This window comes from Ranitomeya imitator, chromosome 3 (assembly GCF_032444005.1).
Source record: "Ranitomeya imitator isolate aRanImi1 chromosome 3, aRanImi1.pri, whole genome shotgun sequence".
Lineage (NCBI taxonomy): Eukaryota > Metazoa > Chordata > Amphibia > Anura > Dendrobatidae > Ranitomeya > Ranitomeya imitator.
Window position 1 is genome coordinate 94694584 of NC_091284.1, and position 21478 is coordinate 94716061.

At 40.7% G+C, this 21478-nt stretch overlaps 1 protein-coding gene across 1 annotated transcript in view; it reads right to left on the reverse strand.

Moving 5' to 3' along the window:
- The window catches only part of SLC6A4 (solute carrier family 6 member 4), a 187513-nt gene that overhangs the window by 32327 nt on the left and 133708 nt on the right, over positions 1 to 21478 (reverse strand). The window contains exons 4-8 of the mRNA XM_069761165.1: positions 20509 to 20728; positions 17385 to 17523; positions 16665 to 16799; positions 6873 to 6976; positions 4676 to 4803 (exon numbers count right to left, since the gene is read on the reverse strand). Coding sequence (XP_069617266.1) covers positions 4676 to 4803; positions 6873 to 6976; positions 16665 to 16799; positions 17385 to 17523; positions 20509 to 20728 — 726 coding nt within the window. The remainder of the gene's footprint in view (positions 1 to 4675; positions 4804 to 6872; positions 6977 to 16664; positions 16800 to 17384; positions 17524 to 20508; positions 20729 to 21478) is intronic.

Sequence of the window (21478 nt, forward strand, 5' to 3'; positions counted from 1 at the left end):
TGGCTGTTATTCTTGGAAAGATCTGTAACCAGATTTCACAATACAAACTGTATCCACTATTAAGTAGATCTCTTAGACTTGACTTACTTTGAGAATACTTGACAGAAAGCCTTATAATTCTTTATAAAGTTTAAAGGAGTATTCCTATCTCAAAGATCTTATTCCAATATGTAGTAGGTGTAACAATAATAATAATACTAATATTAGCAAATATCTCCAAATAGAAATGCAGTTTAGTTTTTCTGATTCTTTATGTCTCTTTCCTCATGTACAGACATTGCAGGACCTTTGGTATCCATGGTTACGACCACTGATATAGTGACAGTTGGTTAGTTAGTTGATAGTGGTCGTAACCAAGAACACCTAAGGTCCTGTAATGGCTGCACATGAGGAGAGAGACATAGCGAATCAAGAAAACTATTTTACATTTCTAATTGGAAGTATTTACTAAAATTACTATTATTACACCTACTATCATATTGGGATAGGATATTTGAGACGGAAGTAGAACTTTTAAGTCTTTCTTGGCCGTCCTATGCTGATTATCTGCTCCTCAATGTCCCTGCTGCTGTTGAGATCTTACACTCAGTACAAGCTGCAGTTCTCAGTCAGGTTGGGTGGGTGGAGACTGAATATAGAAGTATTTCATTCTATTGAATGACTCATAAAATATTCATAAAATATCAGGATTATACAGACATTCTGAGATGGATTTTCAAAGTAAGTACTCACCTTTTTTTGAGGTGACTATACAAGTTTTCCCTAAATTTTGACAGGAACATTTTTGACAACTGTCTACAATACTAATTTTCCCTTTTTTATTGACGTAAGGCCCCTCTACACATTAGATGCTTCAGCTGATCATTTGGCATACAGCCAGCTCAGCCGTATCTCCTGTAAACAGGAGCGCTTGGTGGTCTGAGCTTTAGCCAATAGAAATATCTACTGACGTCTATATTTCTGGGACAACAAAGCGATCACCAGAAACTATACATGCACGATCAACGTTTTCCCTGACAGCAGTTAGCTGGCACCCCACACCAGTTTAATGTGTTTGGGGGGCTTTAGTCCTGAGTCCACCAGCAATACTTTGAATACTGAAAATAAATTTTGATATGGAGGTTTTATATGTAAAATTTGTAGGCAAAGTTTGCAGCAAAATCCCTCAAGAAACAGGAGAATCTACTCAATTTTCACACCAAGCCCTAATCTCTGTGCATTTTTTCCTGGTCATATCAATGTGATCAAAAAAATTCAAATTACTTATGTACGTCACTTTTGGGGTGGATTTTTGGTGAAGAATCTGTGCTGGAAATCTGCACTAAAATGAGCATGATGTGACATAATATAGTTGTTTGTGTTATGGGCTCCGACAACTCTTAGTAGACTTTCCACAGCCAGTCTTGGTGTAGGCCACTCCATTTAGCAGGTACCAGGAATGCTATTATATACACTCATTTACTCCTATACAAGCACCTGCAGGATTTAAACTATCATGAGCAAGGTGAGTATATAGAACTTTATTGGGATGAAACTGCAGCGCATTTCGATTCCAAACTCAGGAATCTTCCTCAGGCATAAAATACATCTGTTCAATTTTAAATCTAAACCAGCTAACCCCTGACAAGTGTTTTGCAGTTTTTGGCCCTCTTCAGTGCAGTGCAAGAGACCTTCAATTTACTTAGACCTGCAATTGCAGTAATACACTAAGGAGTGCCCTGTCCACGCTTTTCACCTTTCAATACAAAGATCTGGACTTTGCTGCAGAGGCTCCTGGGTTGCGCACATGGAGTAGCTTCCACGTTGGCAAGTGCAAAAAATTGGTACTTACACGAGTTCCCAATTATCCACAGAAATGTGGACAATGTCGCTAGCCCTGAGATAGGAATAGCTGGGCACAAGTCCAGGTAGGGTTAGGCAGGGAAGTAAGACAAAAGAGATGGCCAACTTATCATAATGCATTAAACTAAATGGCTGGTTGATCATGTCACCCAGCAAGAAGAGGCTGCAGCAGATGGAGCCATTGGGCTTGCCAGCAATGTCATCATCATTGCCTCACTTGATGTCCCACGATTGAGGTGAGATAATTCTGACATAGCTCAATTTTATTCTTGACATAGGAGTGAGATAGAGGCATGACACTCCTTTTTTTGCAAATGTTGCATATTGGGGAGAGATGTCAGAAGATAGAAATTTTGTCCGCGCAATAATTTCATGTCGATAGTCATTAATGAAGATAGTATTCTACTACAGATGGATCTGGATACGTTGGAAACTTGGGCCGAAAAGTGGCAGATGCTGTTTAACAATGATACATGTAAGGTTATACACTTGGGAAGAAGGAATCAATATCACCATTACACACTGAACAGGAAACCACTGGGTAAATCTGACATGGAGAAGGACTTTGGGATCCTAGTTAATGATAAACTTACCTGGAGCAGCCAGTGCCAGGCAGCGGCTGCCAAGGCAAACAGGATCATGAGGTGCATTAATAGAGGTCTGGATACACATGATGAGAGCATTATACTGCCTCTGTACAAATCCCTAGTTAGACCGCACATGGAGAACTGTGTACAGTTTTGGGCATCGGTGCTCAGGAAGGATATAATGGAACTAGAGCGAGTACAAAGGAGGGCAACAAAATTAATAAAGGGGATGGGGGAACTACAATACCCAGAGAGAATAGCAAAATTAGGATTATTTAGTCTAGAAAAAAGACGACTGAGGGGCAATCTAATAACCATGTATAAGTATATAAGGGGACAATACAAATATCTCTCCGAGGATCTTTTTATACCAAGGAAGGTGACGGTCACAAAGGGGCATTCTCTGCGTCTGGAGGAGAGAAGGTTTTTCCACCAACATAGAAGAGGATTCTTTACTGTTAGGGCAGTGAGAATCTGGAATTCCTTGCCTGAGGAGGCAGTGATGGCGAACTCAGTTGAGGGATTCAAGAGTGGCCTGGGTGTCTTCTTGGAGCGTAACAATATTGTATCTTACAGTTATTAGGTTCTTTAGAAGGAAGAAGATCTGGGGATTTATTCTGACGATACACAGGCTGAACTGGATGGACAAATGTCTTTTTTCGGCCTTGCTAACTATGTTACTATGAAGTAGTGGATATGTAAAGTATAAATCCTTGCTATATAATAATATACACCTGTTGGTCAGAGAATTTCCCTGCATGGCTGGAGTATGTTGCTGTCCTCATTAAGGACACTGAGTGTTTATACTGTCTTCCTAGATCAGTCAGATATCTGAAATAGCTTGCAGCTCACTGGCTGATTTGATGATCAGTGACTTTGACATCGAAATGTGCACAGTAAGCCATTGGTAACCCCAGCACTGGCCATTGGTTCGGACTGGAATTTCCACTACCATAAATACTTTTCTTCTTTCAGAAAAGAGAATAATTAGTAACACTTGATAGTCTAGCTCGCTTGACTAAGGTGGTTGTCTGTAAATTCTTATGTAGTACTGCTTTGACTTGACAGATTGACTACCTTGGGGCAAAAATAACTTGTATTCAGCTGCCAACTTCATTTTAGTGTATGATAAGGAGGAAATCATGATATAGGTTACACATTAGTGGCAGAATATATGTAATAAGGGATTGAACTCAATACAGATAATTACTCATTTTATACAGTTCATCATAAACCTACAGCACAGTAATTGTAAATCACATTTGTTGCATAAATTTCTGGGGCTGAAAATCTGTATTTTTTTTTAGCAACATGTGCATGGAGTTTTATAAACCTGACTCTGATGAACAGAATACTTTTTTTTTTACAAAAAATCTACCATGTAGAATACGTGAATTGGTAATTGATAACTATACTGTAGCACAAATTTGTGAAAATATTACTAGTCAATAAATCTATTAGTGCACAAAACCTCCCTTAAATCGAAACGGTCATTAAAATCAACTCCTAAACTGCATGCTACAGGCTTGAGAAATCAGCGTTTTAATTCATATGCAAATGAGGAGTGATGGAGCACTTCCCGAGCCCCGCTTCACAAGGTTGTTTTCCCGCCCAGCACCAGCCTCTTTTGGTTGATTTCTTTGCCTTGCTTATGACATTACACAGACAGTGAGCTATGAATCAGGCAAAAGAATCTGGTACAGGGTGGGAAAACAATCATGTGAAGTGGAAGCTCAGGACGTGCTCTGTCACGCCCATAGCACTTAACATCAAATTTGCATATAAAGTAAAATTGGATTTCTTGGTAATACAGCAACAGATAGAAGATATAAATGTGATGTGTCATTTGATTTAGCTGTCAAAGACCAACATGCTTGTATGTGCGGTGTGAGGAGGAGGGAGCATCTTACTGACAGATTTCTTTTAACTATTACAATATTGTATTAATTTATCCTACAACTGGATGATCATCTCAATATACACTGTTGACCAATTCTAACTAGCTTAATTACTTAAACAATTATGAATAGCCTCGATCAATGGAAAAGTATTGGGTAGCCCCAACAATGAGACGGATTTCAAATAGATCCATAAATTACTGAATTATGGGTAGCTTCATCAAGCAAAAAAAATTTTTGGCTAGCCTTGTCAATGGAAAAATTATAACTAGCCTCATCAATGTACATTCAGTTCTAGCTACTTTAACAGCCTATGTCTTCGTCAACAACTTTGAAATCATTTTTTACCTGTATCTTTGGCAACTTCTGAAACATCCAAGTTTCTCATTTCAGCCATGTATCCCAAGACAGTGAATATGACGAAGCCGGAGATGAAACTGGTCATGCAGTTAACTGTGCTCGTCACCATTGCATCTCTGTAATGCACAGTCAATATAGTATTGAGGTATGAAATTGGTGAAAGAAAATTAATATTTACAAATTACATACTGACAGCTCATCAAAGTTGTGGTTGGCAACTACCACCAGGGTAGAGCTCATGAATATCTTGCAGGCACCCGACTGTTTAAATGGCTGCCCAGTCTACCTCGATTTATGTACCACTCAGCAGAACTAATGCTGACTATACAGTGCTTACTGGGGCAATGGTCAGTCAAGGCATCAAGGAGACCATGACTAGTTCCTGCTACAGCACAACCCTGGTGACTATTGAAAGAAGCGCACAGCATTTTTCGAAGTTCAAGTTCTTCATCCTAGCTATTTAAACAGATGGTCGTCTGCAATTAAGCACTATGAAGTCTAGTAACCATTGCTTTAGTTACAAGTTCACTTTATGCCCCAAATCCGAAATAAACGATTATGAAATATGTAAAACTCCAAAACAATAGGGTCTAAAAAAAGGCAGTCACTAGTTTAGCCCAATCATAGCCATGTTGTACGACTATTTGAGGTTGACAGTGATTCAAAATAAAGGATGGTTAGAAAGTTGTATGTAATCACAGTCCCCTTAAGGTAAAGTTAAATCAATCATCACTTACATGCATAAAAAACAAACTAAACACTAATCTTGCTTTGCAAAATCAGTCTTAGGATTTCTCATGAACTTAGAAATGGTCTCAATTTTTGCAAAAAAAGTATGTTAAGCTGCTCCACCAATCGCTAAGGTATACCCATAATAGAGCAGTCCTATCTAATGTATATAATCCCTATCTGATGTATTTAAAAACCTGATCATCTGTATAGTACCTGTATGAGCAGGGTTCAGAGAGAAAATATCCATGTGGAACTTGCAGGATGGAACAGCTACAATGCAAATGACCCACGGAGGAGTGGTGGACTCCCCAGGTTTTTAAATACATCAGATAGGGATTATATACATTAGATAGGACTGCTCTATTATGGGTATACCTTGGCGATTGGTGGAGCAGCTTAACATACTTTTTTTTGCAAAAAAATGTATTAACTAAATACCCTGTATTTTTGTATTTTTTCATCTTTTGACTAGCACTTGATTATTTACTGTGACTTTTTTTACAACAGAGTATTTTTTGACCTCTCTGTGCGCTTTTGTGTCTTCAAGTTCTTTGGTGGTGTGTGAACAGGTTTCTACAGACTTGTTCACTGTGCAAGTAGCCCATGTGTTTTTGGTTTTATACTCATATAATGGTATAGAATGTTTTTTGGAGTGAGCACTGGGCACTGTATTCTTACCAGGTGGATATAGAGCTACTATTATTACATATTACAAATATATATATGATCTTTATAATATAGGTGTTAGCGAATCAATACAAACAATAATTTGAGCTCAGACTTATTGCATAGAATTTATCACTGCTTTCTTTTGGATTTATGTGGAACTTTTTTTTACCATATTTATTGTGGCATTATGCATCTATTGTGAGAATGTATGATATTCAGCAATTGATCTAATTATACTTAGGTGCTACATTCTCCTTGTGAAGAAAGTATATCTTATATAAGACTGCAATCCAATTCTGGTGCTTTATATTGATTATACATACTGTAAAAATATCGCTACATGCTATTATTCATATTATGAAATTTGGCTCACTCCCTAAAATTACGGTAATCCAGGGTTTTCTGGTCCATTTTTGTGTCTACCCGCTAGGACAATCACTTGTCCTAAGTTTTTTATAAAACTTGTATGTAACTTTTTTTGTTAAAAAAATTAATTCTTTTTTTACTTGGTATATGCTTCCGTATGTTATAGGTCTAATTATTTGAAAATCTGATTAAAAAACAAACCAGATGTTAACAAGACAGACTGGATGATTATGGACAAAGATGTGTATGCGTAGTTAATTTTTGCTTTCTAAGAAGAAGCTTTTACATTTTTTTTTTGCATTACCATAAAATGCATTCATGAAGCCAACAGAAAATTAAATTCTCTGATGACTGGGTGGTCATGCAATAAAATAAATATAATTTTCAGGGAAATTAATAAAATGTTACTAATACTAACTGGTAGCAGTTGTTGTGAAATTTATTGTAGCTAGCAAAGGCCAATAAAACTCCAAACCCAGGGCCCAGTGAGAAGAAAATCTGTGCTGCTGCGTCCACCCACACCTGCAAAGATAAAGCAAAAGAATGAATGGAAATCACATTTCACAGTTGAAATCAAGTAATATTTATCTATGGAGAGAGGAAAGAAACTAAATCATGGCGGGCACATTTCCATTTTATCAACACTTCGAGCTTCTCTTTCTACTGAGCCCTATTCTTTGTTTCCACAGCCTTATAAAGCTGGCTTACAAGATAATTGTTGTCTTGTTGGTGGACAGCTACATATCTCTTCTGACCTTCCCCATAAACATGCACATCCGGTTCAGTCAATCAAGGCTATCCAAGTCAGTCATTGAGTAAAATGAGCTGCTGCAATTCACTACAGGTATCAGTTTACCTCCTACTCGGAGTATCGGCAGAGCCTGTACATAATAGCTCATTGGCTGATGCCGCCATCATTAGATTCAGATGACTTTCCTCTCATCTCTATGGCTTTCTTCGCTGTAAAAATCTTGAGTGGGTTGCTGTCTCAGTTAGGAATTTTCCATAATTCTACATATGTATGCAGATCATATTGGCTTTATTAGTAACCAATTATGGAAAATCCACCCAAGGCCGAATTTTCAACACATTGGCATTGAAACTCTACAATACAAGAATGAAGCATTTATCCCAGACTATGTCGAGAAAAACAATTTAATTCCATAGTTATTGATGTAACTAAATAAAGAAAAGTCCGAAGGCAAAAAAATCAATACTTCTCATTATGGAACAATTAGGTATTCCATACAAAGTACAATTAATAATAATAATAATTTTATCTATATAGCGCCAACATATTCCGCAGCGCTTTACAAATTTATAGAGGGGATTTGTACAGACAACAGACATCACAGCATAACAAAAATCACAGTTCAAAATAGATACCAATAGGAATGAGGGCCCTGCTCGCAAGCTTACAATCTATAGACAATTAGGTTCATATAATATTCACAACTTCTTTATTTCTGTTGGTAGTCATGTTTGTGATGATGACTACAGAAACTATTGTGTGCCATACACTGTACATAAAATAATTGGTTTTTTTTCCATCCAAGTACAGCCTCATTGTTTGTTTTAGTCAGTCAATCCTGTAGCATGACTTTTTTTGCCTATTCCAGTGCCTGCAGGTCCTGTATCGCACTTCCTCATGTAAAGCTTCATTAAAGAGAAGATCTTCCTTCTCACACATGTTGGTTTCCAAATATGATTTAATAAGACTTAGTAATGAAGTGTAATCTTGAAACGAGAATTGTTTTTATGATACCACTGCTGGTTCCAGGGTCTCATGCATTCACCTCCATACACAAGATAGCTTTTTTAGCTTAGCCAGCTCCTTCTGTCTCTGGATTATTTGAGATGGAGGATTTTGGTGAGCCTGATATCCAGATTTCTTCATCTGGTCAATGGACAACTAGTAATGCAGGATGGAAGGGCAACATTCTCCGCTGTGTCAAGATGTGGAAGGAGAGGACGCAGGACCGTGGGACAGGTGCTGATCATATAGTTAGAACTGTGCAGCTTTCATAATTACTCAATATTATTCTGATCAAATCATATTTTCAAATAAAATCACTTTTTAACTACTGTATCGGGACAGTCCTTTTTAAATCATGACATGGAATCCCGCATGCTAAGAAAAGTGATTGCCAACAACAACAAGAGTTGGTACAAATCAATTTGCAGAATCTGCTTCATCGGCCATGTTAGAGATCTCTATCCATCTGACAGGAAGCCAGAGAACAGTGTCCTACCCCCCCTGTAGGAGTGCCAACTGTCCATAAACTCCAGGACATTCTGAAAATAATGGGCACTTTTTTGCCCAGTCCATAGAAAAAAAATGTAGGGCATCCATGACCTTTTTTTTGACTCTGGAGAAACATTGATTATTTTCACTGTAATTATAATAATTTTATAGTTCGCAGTGAATGCAGCTAAAAAGTCTTCATATTAGAATTCTGGGCTGTAGACATGTATCACTTATAATCATAATGAATTATTATGGCTTTCCAATGTGTTCACAAAAAATGTTGTCTGTCCATCATTTTTTTATAAACTGTCCAGAAAAAATATAAAAAGTAAAGTTGGCAACCCTGCCATCCTCCATCGGCTGTTCCTTTTTTGATTAGGCGATCTGGCGAGAGATTATCGTTGTTGCTCTATGCACATGGGACGTCGCTCCAGGCAGCCCAATCAAAAGAGGAGTTGCAGAAGGAGGAGGCGGTGCTCAGGGCTCTCTTCCATCGGCCACAGATTACTTATACATTCGAAGGATCAGGTCCTGCAAATTGATTATTATGTTTATTATTATTTATTGTTATAGCGCCATTTATTCCATGGTGCTTTACATGTAAGGAGGGGTATACATAATAAAAACAAGTACAATAATCTTAAACAACACAAGCCATAACTGGTACAGGAGAAGAGAGGACCCTGCCCGCGAAGGCTCACAATCTACAAGGGATGGGTGAGAATACAGTAGATGAGGGTAGAGCTGGTCGTGCAGCGGTTTGGTCGATCGGTGGTTACTGCAGGCTGTAGGCTTGTCGGAAGAGGTAGGTCTTCAGGTTCTTTTTGAAGGTTTCGATGGTAGGTGAGAGTCTGATATGTTGGGGTAGAGGGTTCCAGAGTTGGGGGGATACACGAGAGAAATCTTGTATACGATTGTGGGAAGAGGAGATAAGAGGGGAGTAGAGAAGGAGATCTTGTGAGGATCGGAGGTTGCGTGTAGGTAAGTATCGGGAGACGAGGTCACAGATGTATGGAGGAGACAGGTTGTGGATGGCTTTGTACGTCATGGTTAGGGTTTTGTACTGGAGTCTCTGGGTAATGGGGAGCCAGTGAAGGGATTGACAGAGGGGAGAAGCAGGGGAATAGCGGGGGGACAAGTGGATTAGTCGGGAAGAAGAGTTTAGAATAGATTGGAGGGGTGTTAGAGGGGAGGCCACAGAGCACCACCAACTCTGTCCACAATACATGTAAAAGACATCACACATGGCAACACTTTTGCTATTTGCTTGTATTACCTAACATGCAAATGTTACCAATGAAGTGCATGACAATCTTAGGCATATGCTCCTTCATTTTATGGCCCTTAGCTCAATTTCGAGCCATGGCGACTTCATGGTTGGCGCCATTCAGTTCCTGTAAATTCAAACCATTAAAGTTATGTCCATGGGCATCAGGAACTGTCAGAATTCCATAACAAATTGTTAGCACGACTGCACACCAACTCAATTATATTTTGGGGGTCCCTCCACTTTATTTACCCCCTTTGGTGCTTGATATGTTTGCTTACTATGTATGATGTCTTTTTACAAGTGGATCTGATTACAGGATTGGGAGAACCCCATCAAACACATAGTTTGGGCCAGAAATGTAATCTCCCTGTCTTTATATTAAACTGTTGTAAACACAAACAACACATTAGTATAATTATTTGCTAACCCCATAAATACCCTATAGAGATATACAGATAAGTCCGTTTTTAGAAAGATTACCTGGAAAAAAATACAGCATATATGCACAGATTGAGTTAATGAACTATGTCTCATTGCAAATCTTTGGACAAATAATTTTCATAATAATAATTACATGCTATAACTTCTCTTGGTAGGAAAATAGATTAATTTCCTAAAAACGTGAAAATAGCAAAATGAAGTCATGAAATAATTCCTTCATTAAGGGAACCTAAAAAGATGCTCTAGACATTGTCTTTTTTAGACAAAGACCTTGACCATCTGACGAGGATGATAACAATAATTTAACTTTAAATGACAGCCTATCATATGATGATGATGACAAGTTGATGTCCCTAACCAGAACAGAAATAATTGCCTGGTAAATTGCCCGTGTGGTTTCCTATGAAGGCAAGAGTGGTCACGTTGTACCTATGGCCGGTTTAGTTTGCCAAGTCTAGATCAAACTAGTCAACGAATATCGGTCAATTTTGGAATGCGATGATCTATGTTGTGAATTCTGTGGCTGAGTTCACTTCTGTGGTCACAAGTGGTATTGCAGTCTCTGGGCTTCCTCCCTCAGGTGTTTTGGTGAGCTCGTTGGCTGCCTTGCTATTTAGCTCCACCTGAGTCTGCCTTCCTTGCTCCTTGTCAATGTTCCAGTGTTGGATCTGAGCTACTGCATCTTTCCTTGGGCCTGCTGCTCTGCTAGATAAGTGCTTCTAGTTTGTTTTCTGTTTTTTCTGTCCAGCTTGCTATTAACTTTTGCTGGAAGCTCTGAGAAGCAAAGGGGTGCACCGCCGTGCTGTTAGTTCGGCACGGTGGGTCTTTTTGCCCCTTTGCGTGGTTTTCGTTTTAGGGTTTTTGGTAGACTGCATAGTTCTCTTTGCTATCCTCGCTCTGTCTAGTATATCGGGCCTCACTTTGCTGAATCTATTTCATTCCTACGTTTGTCTTTTCATCTTGCTAACAGTCATTATATGTGGGGGGCTGCCTATTCCTTTGGGGTATTTCTCTGAGGTAAGTCAGGCTTGTATTTCTATCTTCAGGCTAGTCAGCTCCTCAGGCAGTGCCGAGTTGCATAGGTAGTGATAGGCGCAATCCACTGCTGCTTATAGTTGTGTGAGGATAGATCAGGTTCTGCAGTCTACAGAGATTCCACGTCTCAGAGCTCGTCCTATTGTTTTTGGTTATTGCCAGATCTCTGTATGTGCGCTGATTACTGCACGCTGTGTTGCCTGATTGCCAGCCATAACAGTACAAGGAGCCACACCAATGATTCCCAATAGAGGGAAAAAAGAAATCCTGACAGCATTTTTTTTTTCTTAGCTCTGTCTTCAGTCTTTTTTTTCCCCTAGACATTAGAGTGCTTCAGGACACAGCTGTGGACATGGATATTCAGGCTCTGTGCTCCTCAATGGATAATCTCGTTGTAAATGTACAAAAGATTCAAGATACTATTGATCAGAAATCGATGCTAGAACCAAGAATTCCGATTCCTGATTTGTTTTTTGGTGACAGAACTAAGTTCCTGAGCTTCAGAAATAATTGTAAGCTATTTTTGGCCTTGAAACCTCATTCTTCTGGTAATCCTATTCAACAGGTTTTGATTATTATTTCTTTTTTGCGCGGCGACCCACAGGACTGGGCGTTTTCTCTTGCACCAGGAGATTCTGCATTGAGTAATGTTGATGCATTTTTCCAGGCGCTGGGATTGCTTTACGATGAGCCTAATTCAGTGGATCAGGCTGAGAAAAATCTGCTGGCTTTATGCCAGGGTCAGGATGATGTAGAAGTATATTGTCAGAAATTTAGGAAGTGGTCAGTACTCACTCTGTGGAATGAATCTGCACTAGCGGCTTTGTTCAGAAAGGGTCTCTCTGAAGCTCTTAAGGATGTAATGGTGGGATTTCCTATGCCTGCTGGTTTGAATGAGTCTATGTCCTTGGCCATTCAGATCGGTCGTCGCTTGCGCGAGCGTAAATCTGTGCACCATCTGGCGGTATTGTCTGAGAGTAAACCTGAGCCTATGCAGTGCGACAGGACTATGACTAAAGTAGAACGGCAAGAACACAGACATCTGAACAGACTGTGTTTCTATTGTGGTGATTCTACTCATGCTATTTCTAATTGTCCTAAACGCACTAGGCGGTTCGATAGCTCTGCCGTTATTGGTACTGTACAGTCCAAATTCCTTTTGTCCATTACCTTAATGTGCTCTTTGTCATCGTATTCTGTCATGGCGTTTGTGGATTCAGGCGCTGCCCTGAATCTGATGGATTTGGATTATGCTAAACGTTGTGGATTTTTCTTGGAGCCTTTGCGGTGTCCTATTCCGTTGAGAGGAATTGATGCTACACCTTTGGCCAAGAATAAGCCTCAGTACTGGGCCCAGCTGACCATGTGCATTGCTCCTGCACATCAGGAAGTTATTCGCTTTCTGGTACTGCATAATTTGCATGATGTGGTCGTGTTGGGGTTGCCATGGCTACAAACCCATAATCCAGTATTGGATTGGAACTCTATGTCGGTAACCAGCTGGGGTTGTCAGGGAGTACATGGTGATGTTCCATTTTTGTCTATTTCGTCATCCATTCCTTCTGACATCCCAGAGTTCTTGTCGGACTTTCAGGATGTATTTGAAGAGTCCAAGTCTGATGCCCTACCTCCGCATAGGAATTGTGATTGTGCTATCGATTTGATTCCTGGTAGTAAATTCCCTAAGGGTCGTTTATTTAATTTGTCCGTACCTGAACACACCGCTATGCGCAGTTATGTGAAGGAGTCCCTGGAGAAGGGACATATTCGCCCATCGTCGTCACCATTGGGAGCAGGGTTCTTTTTTGTAGCCAAGAAGGATGGTTCGCTAAGACCGTGTATTGATTACCGCCTTCTTAATAAGATCACTGTTAAGTTTCAGTATCCCTTGCCATTGATTTCTGACTTGTTTGCTCGGATTAAGGGGGCTAGTTGGTTTACTAAGATTGATCTTCGTGGTGCGTATAATCTGGTGAGAATCAGGCAGGGAGATGAATGGAAAACGGCATTTAATACGCCCGAGGGTCATTTTGAGTATCTGGTGATGCCGTTCGGACTTGCCAATGCTCCATCTGTTTTTCAGTCTTTTATGCATGACATTTTCCGTGAGTATCTGGATAAATTCTTGATTGTTTACTTGGATGACATTTTGATCTTCTCAGATGATTGGGAGTCTCATGTGAAGCAAGTCAGAATGGTTTTCCAGGTACTGCGTGCTAATTCCTTGTTCGTGAAGGGATCAAAGTGTCTCTTCGGTGTGCAGAAAGTTTCATTTTTGGGGTTCATCTTTTCCCCTTCTACTATCGAGATGGATCCGGTTAAGGTTCAGGCCATCCAGGATTGGACTCAGCCGACATCTCTAAAAAGTCTGCAGAAATTCCTGGGCTTTGCTAATTTTTATCGTCGCTTCATCTGTAATTTTTCTAGCATTGCCAGACCATTGACCGATTTGACCAAGAAGGGTGCTGATTTGGTTAATTGGTCTTCTGCTGCCGTGGAAGCTTTTCAGGAGTTGAAGCGTCGTTTTTGCTGTGCCCCTGTGTTGTGTCAACCTGATGTTTCTCTTCCGTTCCAGGTCGAGGTTGATGCTTCTGAGATTGGTGCAGGGGCGGTTTTGTCACAGAGAGGTTCTGGTTGCTCAGTGTTCAAACCATGTGCTTTCTTTTCCAGGAAATTTTCTGCTGCTGAGCGTAATTATGATGTGGGCAACCGAGAGTTGCTGGCCATGAAGTGGGCATTCGAGGAGTGGCATCATTGGCTTGAGGGTGCTAAGCATCGCGTGGTGGTTTTGACTGATCATAAGAACCTTACTTATCTTGAGTCTGCCAAGCGCTTGAATCCTAGACAGGCCCGTTGGTCGTTATTTTTTGCTCGTTTTGATTTTGTGATTTCATACCTTCCGGGCTCTAAAAATGTGAAGGCGGATGCTCTGTCTAGGAGTTTTGTGCCCGACTCTCCGGGGTTATCTGAGCCGGCGAGTATCCTCAAGGAAGGAGTCATTGTGTCTGCCATCTCCCCTGATTTGCGGAGAGTGTTGCAGAAATTTCAGGCTAATAAACCTGATCGTTGTCCGGCCGAGAAACTGTTCGTCCCTGATAGGTGGACTAGTAAAGTTATCTCTGAACTTCATTGTTCGGTGCTGGCCGGTCATCCAGGAATCTTTGGTACCAGGGAATTGGTTGCTAGATCCTTCTGGTGGCCATCTCTGTCGCGGGATGTGCGTGCTTTTGTGCAGTCCTGTGGAATTTGTGCTAGGGCTAAGCCCTGCTGTTCACGTGCCAGTGGGTTGCTTTTGCCCTTGCCGGTCCCGAAGAGGCCTTGGACACATATTTCGATGGATTTCATTTCTGACCTTCCCGTTTCTCAAAAAATGTCGGTCATTTGGGTGGTCTGTGATCGCTTTTCTAAAATGGTCCATCTGGTGCCCTTGGTTAAATTGCCTTCCTCCTCTGATTTGGTGCCTTTGTTCTTCCAGCATGTGGTTCGTTTACATGGCATTCCTGAGAATATTGTTTCTGACAGAGGTTCCCAGTTTGTCTCGAGGTTCTGGCGAGCCTTTTGTGGTAGGATGGGCATTGACCTATCTTTCTCCTCGGCCTTCCATCCTCAGACTAATGGCCAGACCGAACGAACCAATCAGACCTTGGAAACATATCTGAGATGTTTTGTTTCCGCTGACCAGGATGATTGGGTGTCATTTTTGCCGTTGGCTGAGTTCGCCCTTAATAATCAGGCCAGCTCGGCTACCTTGGTCTCTCCATTTTTCTGCAATTCTGGGTTCCATCCTCGTTTCTCTTCAGGACAGGTTGAGTCTTCGGACTGTCCTGGTGTGGATTCTGTGGTGGACAGGTTGCAGCAGATCTGGACTCAGGTAGTGGACAATTTGACCTTGTCCCAGAAGAAGGCTCAGCTTTTCGCTAATCGCAGACGCCGTGTGGGACCCCGACTTCGTGTTGGGGATCTGGTTTGGTTATCTTCTCGTCATATTCCTATGAAGGTTTCCTCTCCTAAATTTAAACCTCGTTTTATTGGTCCGTATAGGATTTCTGAGATTCTCAATCCGGTGTCTTTTCGTCTGATCCTCCCGGACTCCTTTTCCATACATAATGTATTCCATAGGTCGTTGTTGAGGAGATACGTGGCACCTATGGTTCCATCTGTGGAGCCTCCTGCCCCTGTTTTGGTGGAGGGGGAATTGGAGTATATTGTGGAGAAGATTTTGGATTCTCGTGTCTCTAGACGGAAACTCCAGTATCTGGTCAAATGGAAGGGTTATGCTCAGGAAGATAATTCCTGGGTTTTTGCCTCTGATGTCCATGCCCCAGATCTTGTTCGTGCCTTTCATGTGGCTCATCCTGGTCGGCCTGGGGGTTCTGGTGAGGGTTCGGTGACCCCTCCTCAAGGGGGGGGTACTGTTGTGAATTCTGTGGCTGAGTTCACTTCTGTGGTCACAAGTGGTATTGCAGTCTCTGGGCTTCCTCCCTCAGGTGTTTTGGTGAGCTCGTTGGCTGCCTTGCTATTTAGCTCCACCTGAGTCTGCCTTCCTTGCTCCTTGTCAATGTTCCAGTGTTGGATCTGAGCTACTGCATCTTTCCTTGGGCCTGCTGCTCTGCTAGATAAGTGCTTCTAGTTTGTTTTCTGTTTTTTCTGTCCAGCTTGCTATTAACTTTTGCTGGAAGCTCTGAGAAGCAAAGGGGTGCACCGCCGTGCTGTTAGTTCGGCACGGTGGGTCTTTTTGCCCCTTTGCGTGGTTTTCGTTTTAGGGTTTTTTGTAGACTGCATAGTTCTCTTTGCTATCCTCGCTCTGTCTAGTATATCGGGCCTCACTTTGCTGAATCTATTTCATTCCTACGTTTGTCTTTTCATCTTGCTAACAGTCATTATATGTGGGGGGCTGCCTATTCCTTTGGGGTATTTCTCTGAGGTAAGTCAGGCTTGTATTTCTATCTTCAGGCTAGTCAGCTCCTCAGGCAGTGCCGAGTTGCATAGGTAGTGATAGGCGCAATCCACTGCTGCTTATAGTTGTGTGAGGATAGATCAGGTTCTGCAGTCTACAGAGATTCCACGTCTCAGAGCTCGTCCTATTGTTTTTGGTTATTGCCAGATCTCTGTATGTGCGCTGATTACTGCACGCTGTGTTGCCTGATTGCCAGCCATAACAGATCTACATATGTAATATTTATATAGTTTTGTGTATTTGTAATTATCCACCCTACCTCTGTGGTCAGCAACTTCTCCCAGTCAGGTTTCAGGTAGAATAAAACTCCTCTCCAAGCACCAGGGAGTGTTGCCCCTCGTATTAATAGCAATGTAAGCACAATGTATGGAAACGTTGCAGTAACCCACACCACCTGTAAACAAGAATCAAAAACTAAAATTATCTTATAGATAAATCATTTAGTCCAGTAAGTGGCACAGATTTTATACCCAGGGACAAGTAAAGCCCTTTGGCACAGGCTGTTATTTAGCCAAATTACTGGTCAGTGTAGAATGACAGCCAAGCACACATCTTTTGCATGGCAAATAAAATCATATTTTTTTACAGCACATCATCTTACATAATATGTACTTACAAGATGAATCAGGACTGAATAAAGATATTATCCATTTGCATTGGCCAGTGTAATATTGTAATATTGTTAATCAGTGTTATGGGTAACATTTGTTTGTGTAAATCCAGCTTTCACAATCAGCTGTAATCTATAACAAAACTTGATCACAAATTGTCAAATTTTTCTATCGCGCCCCCACATGGAAAATAAGCCATTACACATTTCCTATTAATATTAGGGGCTCTCTGTGTAACTATGAACATGTCTGGTCCTCCAGGTAGAGGACATCTTGTAGGCACTTTCTGATCAGATTAACTAATGGTGGTTCCAGTATGTTGATCTCAAATAAGAGGAAAGTAGACAAGTCTCTAGCTTCATACTAACCTTTCCAGAAGTTTTGACCCCTTTCCATATGCTGAAGTAGACAACAGTGAAGATAAGGAGAAGACAGAGACAAAGCTGCCAGCTAATCCCTCCGAGTTCCTGTAGACCTTTTGATTTGTGTATCTGCAGCACAAGTCGACTGGAAGCAGAAGATGGACCAGAAATCTAATCATTATTAATGATGCAGAGCTGTGAAATGTGCTAACTCCAAATTAGCGTTTGAATTGGTTCTGTGTTAATTATTCATGGAATATTGCTAAATTATGCTACCAACATGTAATCAGTGGCGGTCATGGTTGTTTAGGATCTGCACTAATTACACATCAGTAAATTTTTTTTTAGCCATTTTACATATTTTATTTGTTGCGTGGACACTGGACGACATGTACAATTAATCATGTACAATACCGTAGAAATACAAAACAAGAGTGCCATCAAAAATAGAAGTCTTGATAGTTTATTTTCAACTAAAAATGAAAAATTGAATTAACAAAATTAAATCTAAATCAAATCAATATTTGGTGTAACCACCCTTTGCCTTCAAGACATTATCAAAGCATAACATTCTTATAGGTACACTTCTCAGTTTTTGAAGAAACTTGGCAGGGAGGCTGTTACAAACATCTGGCAGAACTAACCACAGATCTTCTGTGGATGTAGGCTTGTGTAAATCCGTCTTTCTCTGTATGTTATCCTAGACAGTATCAATGATGTTGAGATCAGTGCTCTGTGAGACAAAAACTTATCTATCATGCAATGCCATCAGATCTATATGACAAAACCCCCAAAATAAATCCAATGTCCAAAACGAAACCCCCAAAATAAATCCAATGTCATAAAGAACAATATTCAGTTTAAAGAAGAACATGGAGTCCTGGAAGTGATGATATGGCTCACTTCCAGGACTCCATGTTCTTCTACTAAAGTGAGGCTGGAGATTGTATAATGCATACATACCCTACGGTCCCTGCTCAGAAACCGGCGGATCCCCACAGTGCATGTGCTGGGCATGATTGATAAGTCTGCAGTTACATAGAGTGACAACTTATCAATTTTGACCGGACAGCAACTTTAAAGACCACTTCTTGCCAGATGTTTCTTTACAGTAGATGAGTGTAGCTAGGTCCCACAGGTTGCTGCCAGTTCTCAGCTGATAGCAGTGCTAGACATCTTCTAATTTTGAAGGGAAGTAAACATGATGTGCCTCATCAGTTGCACTGGCCTTCCTTGGCCGACCACTGAGTCTACAGTCCTCAATGCTGCCCATTTCTTGTTGTCCACTATACAGAACATTAGAGGCAAATACTTATGTATTATGCAATACCATTAGAAAGTCGTTTGATTGGCTCCAAATTTATTCTGCAGCAGGACAACAACCCCAAACCTACAAGCAAGGACAATAGGAATTATCATTAGTGTAAAAATGACAAGGAGTCCTGAAAGTGATGATATGGACTCCAAAGTGCCCTGATCTAACCATCATTCAGTCTGTGTGGGATTTCATGGAGGGAAAGAAGAATTTGAACATAAGATCGATGGTTAGGTCTCCAAGATATCTGGAACAACCTTGCCGAGTTCTTTCAACAACTGTGTTCAAGAGTGTCTACAAGAAGGCAAATTGTCATCTCACCTAATGCTGATTTTATTTAGCTTTTGCTTTGTCCACTTTCCATTTTGTTAATTGCTAAAAACAAAACCATTAACACTTCTATTTTTGAAAGCATTCTTACTTTGCTGCATTTTTTCACACCTGTCTAAAACTTTTGCAAGGTACTCTATATCACAATATTAAAAAGCAAATACAAAAAGCTAGGCTTTCTTTCATCTGGGAAAAATTCTGTTTGGTGCCTCTACCCCACAAAGCATATATCAAACCGTGTATGCTGACATATATATGGATTTGTTTGTAGTTCGATGGTCCATTCATCACCTTGACCTGCCTTTATACTTGCAGCCTGTACTAAGAGGTCCTGTTATTCTGCACCATGCAAAATAAATCTGTGGCCGAAACAGTACCGTATGTATCCCCATTATTACTGAAGAAAGTGTCTCACGGAGTGAATCTTTTTGTAAAATGAAGCCAGTGTGGTGATCTGCTAGTCTTCTATCACCACCTGCAATCACCTGTTGTAGCCCCATACATAGGGGTATTGAAGCATTAAAAGGCAGTAGAGATGAGCAATTTGATTAGCGCTGCCCTGGTCCGACATCCAGTTTGGTCCTCCTTCACTTTTGCTTCCAGCATTTTTGGCATGTGTCATGATGTTACAAGGCCTAATAAGCAACAAATGCACCTAGGATGCAGGACCAAGAATGCTGGATGCCAGAAGTGAAGATAGCTGCTACAGAAGACCAAACTGGATGGCAGCACAAACTGAATTTTAATATCTACAACGCAACTATTCAATTTTAGTGGCTGTCTATGCAATGCGCAAAAGTGATGGTTTTGTAGAAGGTCTCTAGCTGCTTAACAGGGTATATTGGCAGGATAGTATTTTTTTTCCTAACAAACCACCTCAATCAAACTTTACTATAGAAAGGTCTGGCAGCCCCTCCAACTATGCACCTGTTAAAAGTATTAAAAATTTGTAAACAACAATTCACTCATTCATGTCTGCACTAATGTGAAAAGCTCATCCGTATCTGGGCATGTATGCCCCAAATGAAATGGATTCAAAACTATTTTCATGCTTTTCATGGACACTGAAGAACTTTTCATATGCAATACACAAAGAGACAGTTCTCTTTTAACGGGTCCTCAAGAAACAAACATGCCATTATATACGGTTTTGAATCTTTAACATTTTTATTTGTAATACCTGATCACTTAAAGAAAAGGTCAGCTCATATTTTTAATGGTAAACATCTGTTAGGTTGCAGTCAGTTATATTATTGGACTGCATAATACCAATTCCTAATAACGAAATGCTAAGTTTGCTTGATTTATTCTCAAAGTCTACTGACATGAGCAATGAAAAGCATTGGGTTGGTGTATTTGTCATAGTGACTCTTAACCCTGCCACTAATTTCCTGATACATTTCACTGTGATACATTTGCAACTTTTTGGATTATTCCAACTACCCGCATAGTCCCTTAGACTTCACCACACTTACATGCACTTACGTGTAAAACTCCTCTGCCGGTGATATAGAGCTGTTGATCCAAGTCACACTACTATTCTGAAAATAGTTGGTGCAGTTCTCTGTGTTCCACTCATTGCGGCAGCTGGTCCAAGGCAACTCAGACCGGAATGAGAATATGAGGTAGTAGAGAGCCCAGGCCATAATGGTGTTATAGTAAGATGCTACATAAAGTGCTATTATACAGATAGCATAGCCAATTCCTGGAGAGTGAACAAAGAGAGCAGAAAAGTCAATGGGGTTGTTCAGTGTAGACAGGTTATCACTATCACCTATCTGATGGATGTCATAACTTGCTGATCGGTGGGTATTCGATCACTGGGATCCGCACCGAGCAGCAGAACAGTGAATTATTAACCATGACTAGGCACTTTATCCCATATAGTAAGCAAACAAATTTTTTTTTCTAAGTAGTAAAACATAAAAATAAACAATATTAATTGGGCAACATCAAATCACTGACCCCTAGACAAAAATAACAGGTTAACTGTACTGGAAAGTGTGTATCATAAAAGAAAACAAACAAAAAAAAAACAATGCTGGAATTGCGGTCTCTTTTTTAAAACCAATTCGGCTGGGTTCACACTGCGTTGTGTGAACCCGTTTAATGGACTACGTTACACTGCGGCATAACGCGGTGTAGCGCAGTCCGTTAATGCCATTACTTGCAATGGTGAACGCATCGCTAGCGCATGCCCACAATGGGCGTGCGCTAGCGATGTGCCGTCATTGAGTGACGGACCCGAGATGCGGGCTGCAGCGTTTCCGGGTCCGTCACTGCTAGCGCAGATGGAGCTAGCAGATGCTCCATTTGCGCTAGCGCAGTGCCAAAGTCGGCACTTGCGTTAGTGCAGTCCGTTTAACGGATTTGTTGAACGGACTGCACAACGCAAGTGTGAACCTAGCCTTCCACTTCACTTGGAGGTGGGTTTCTTTTTCCTATTTTTTTCAGT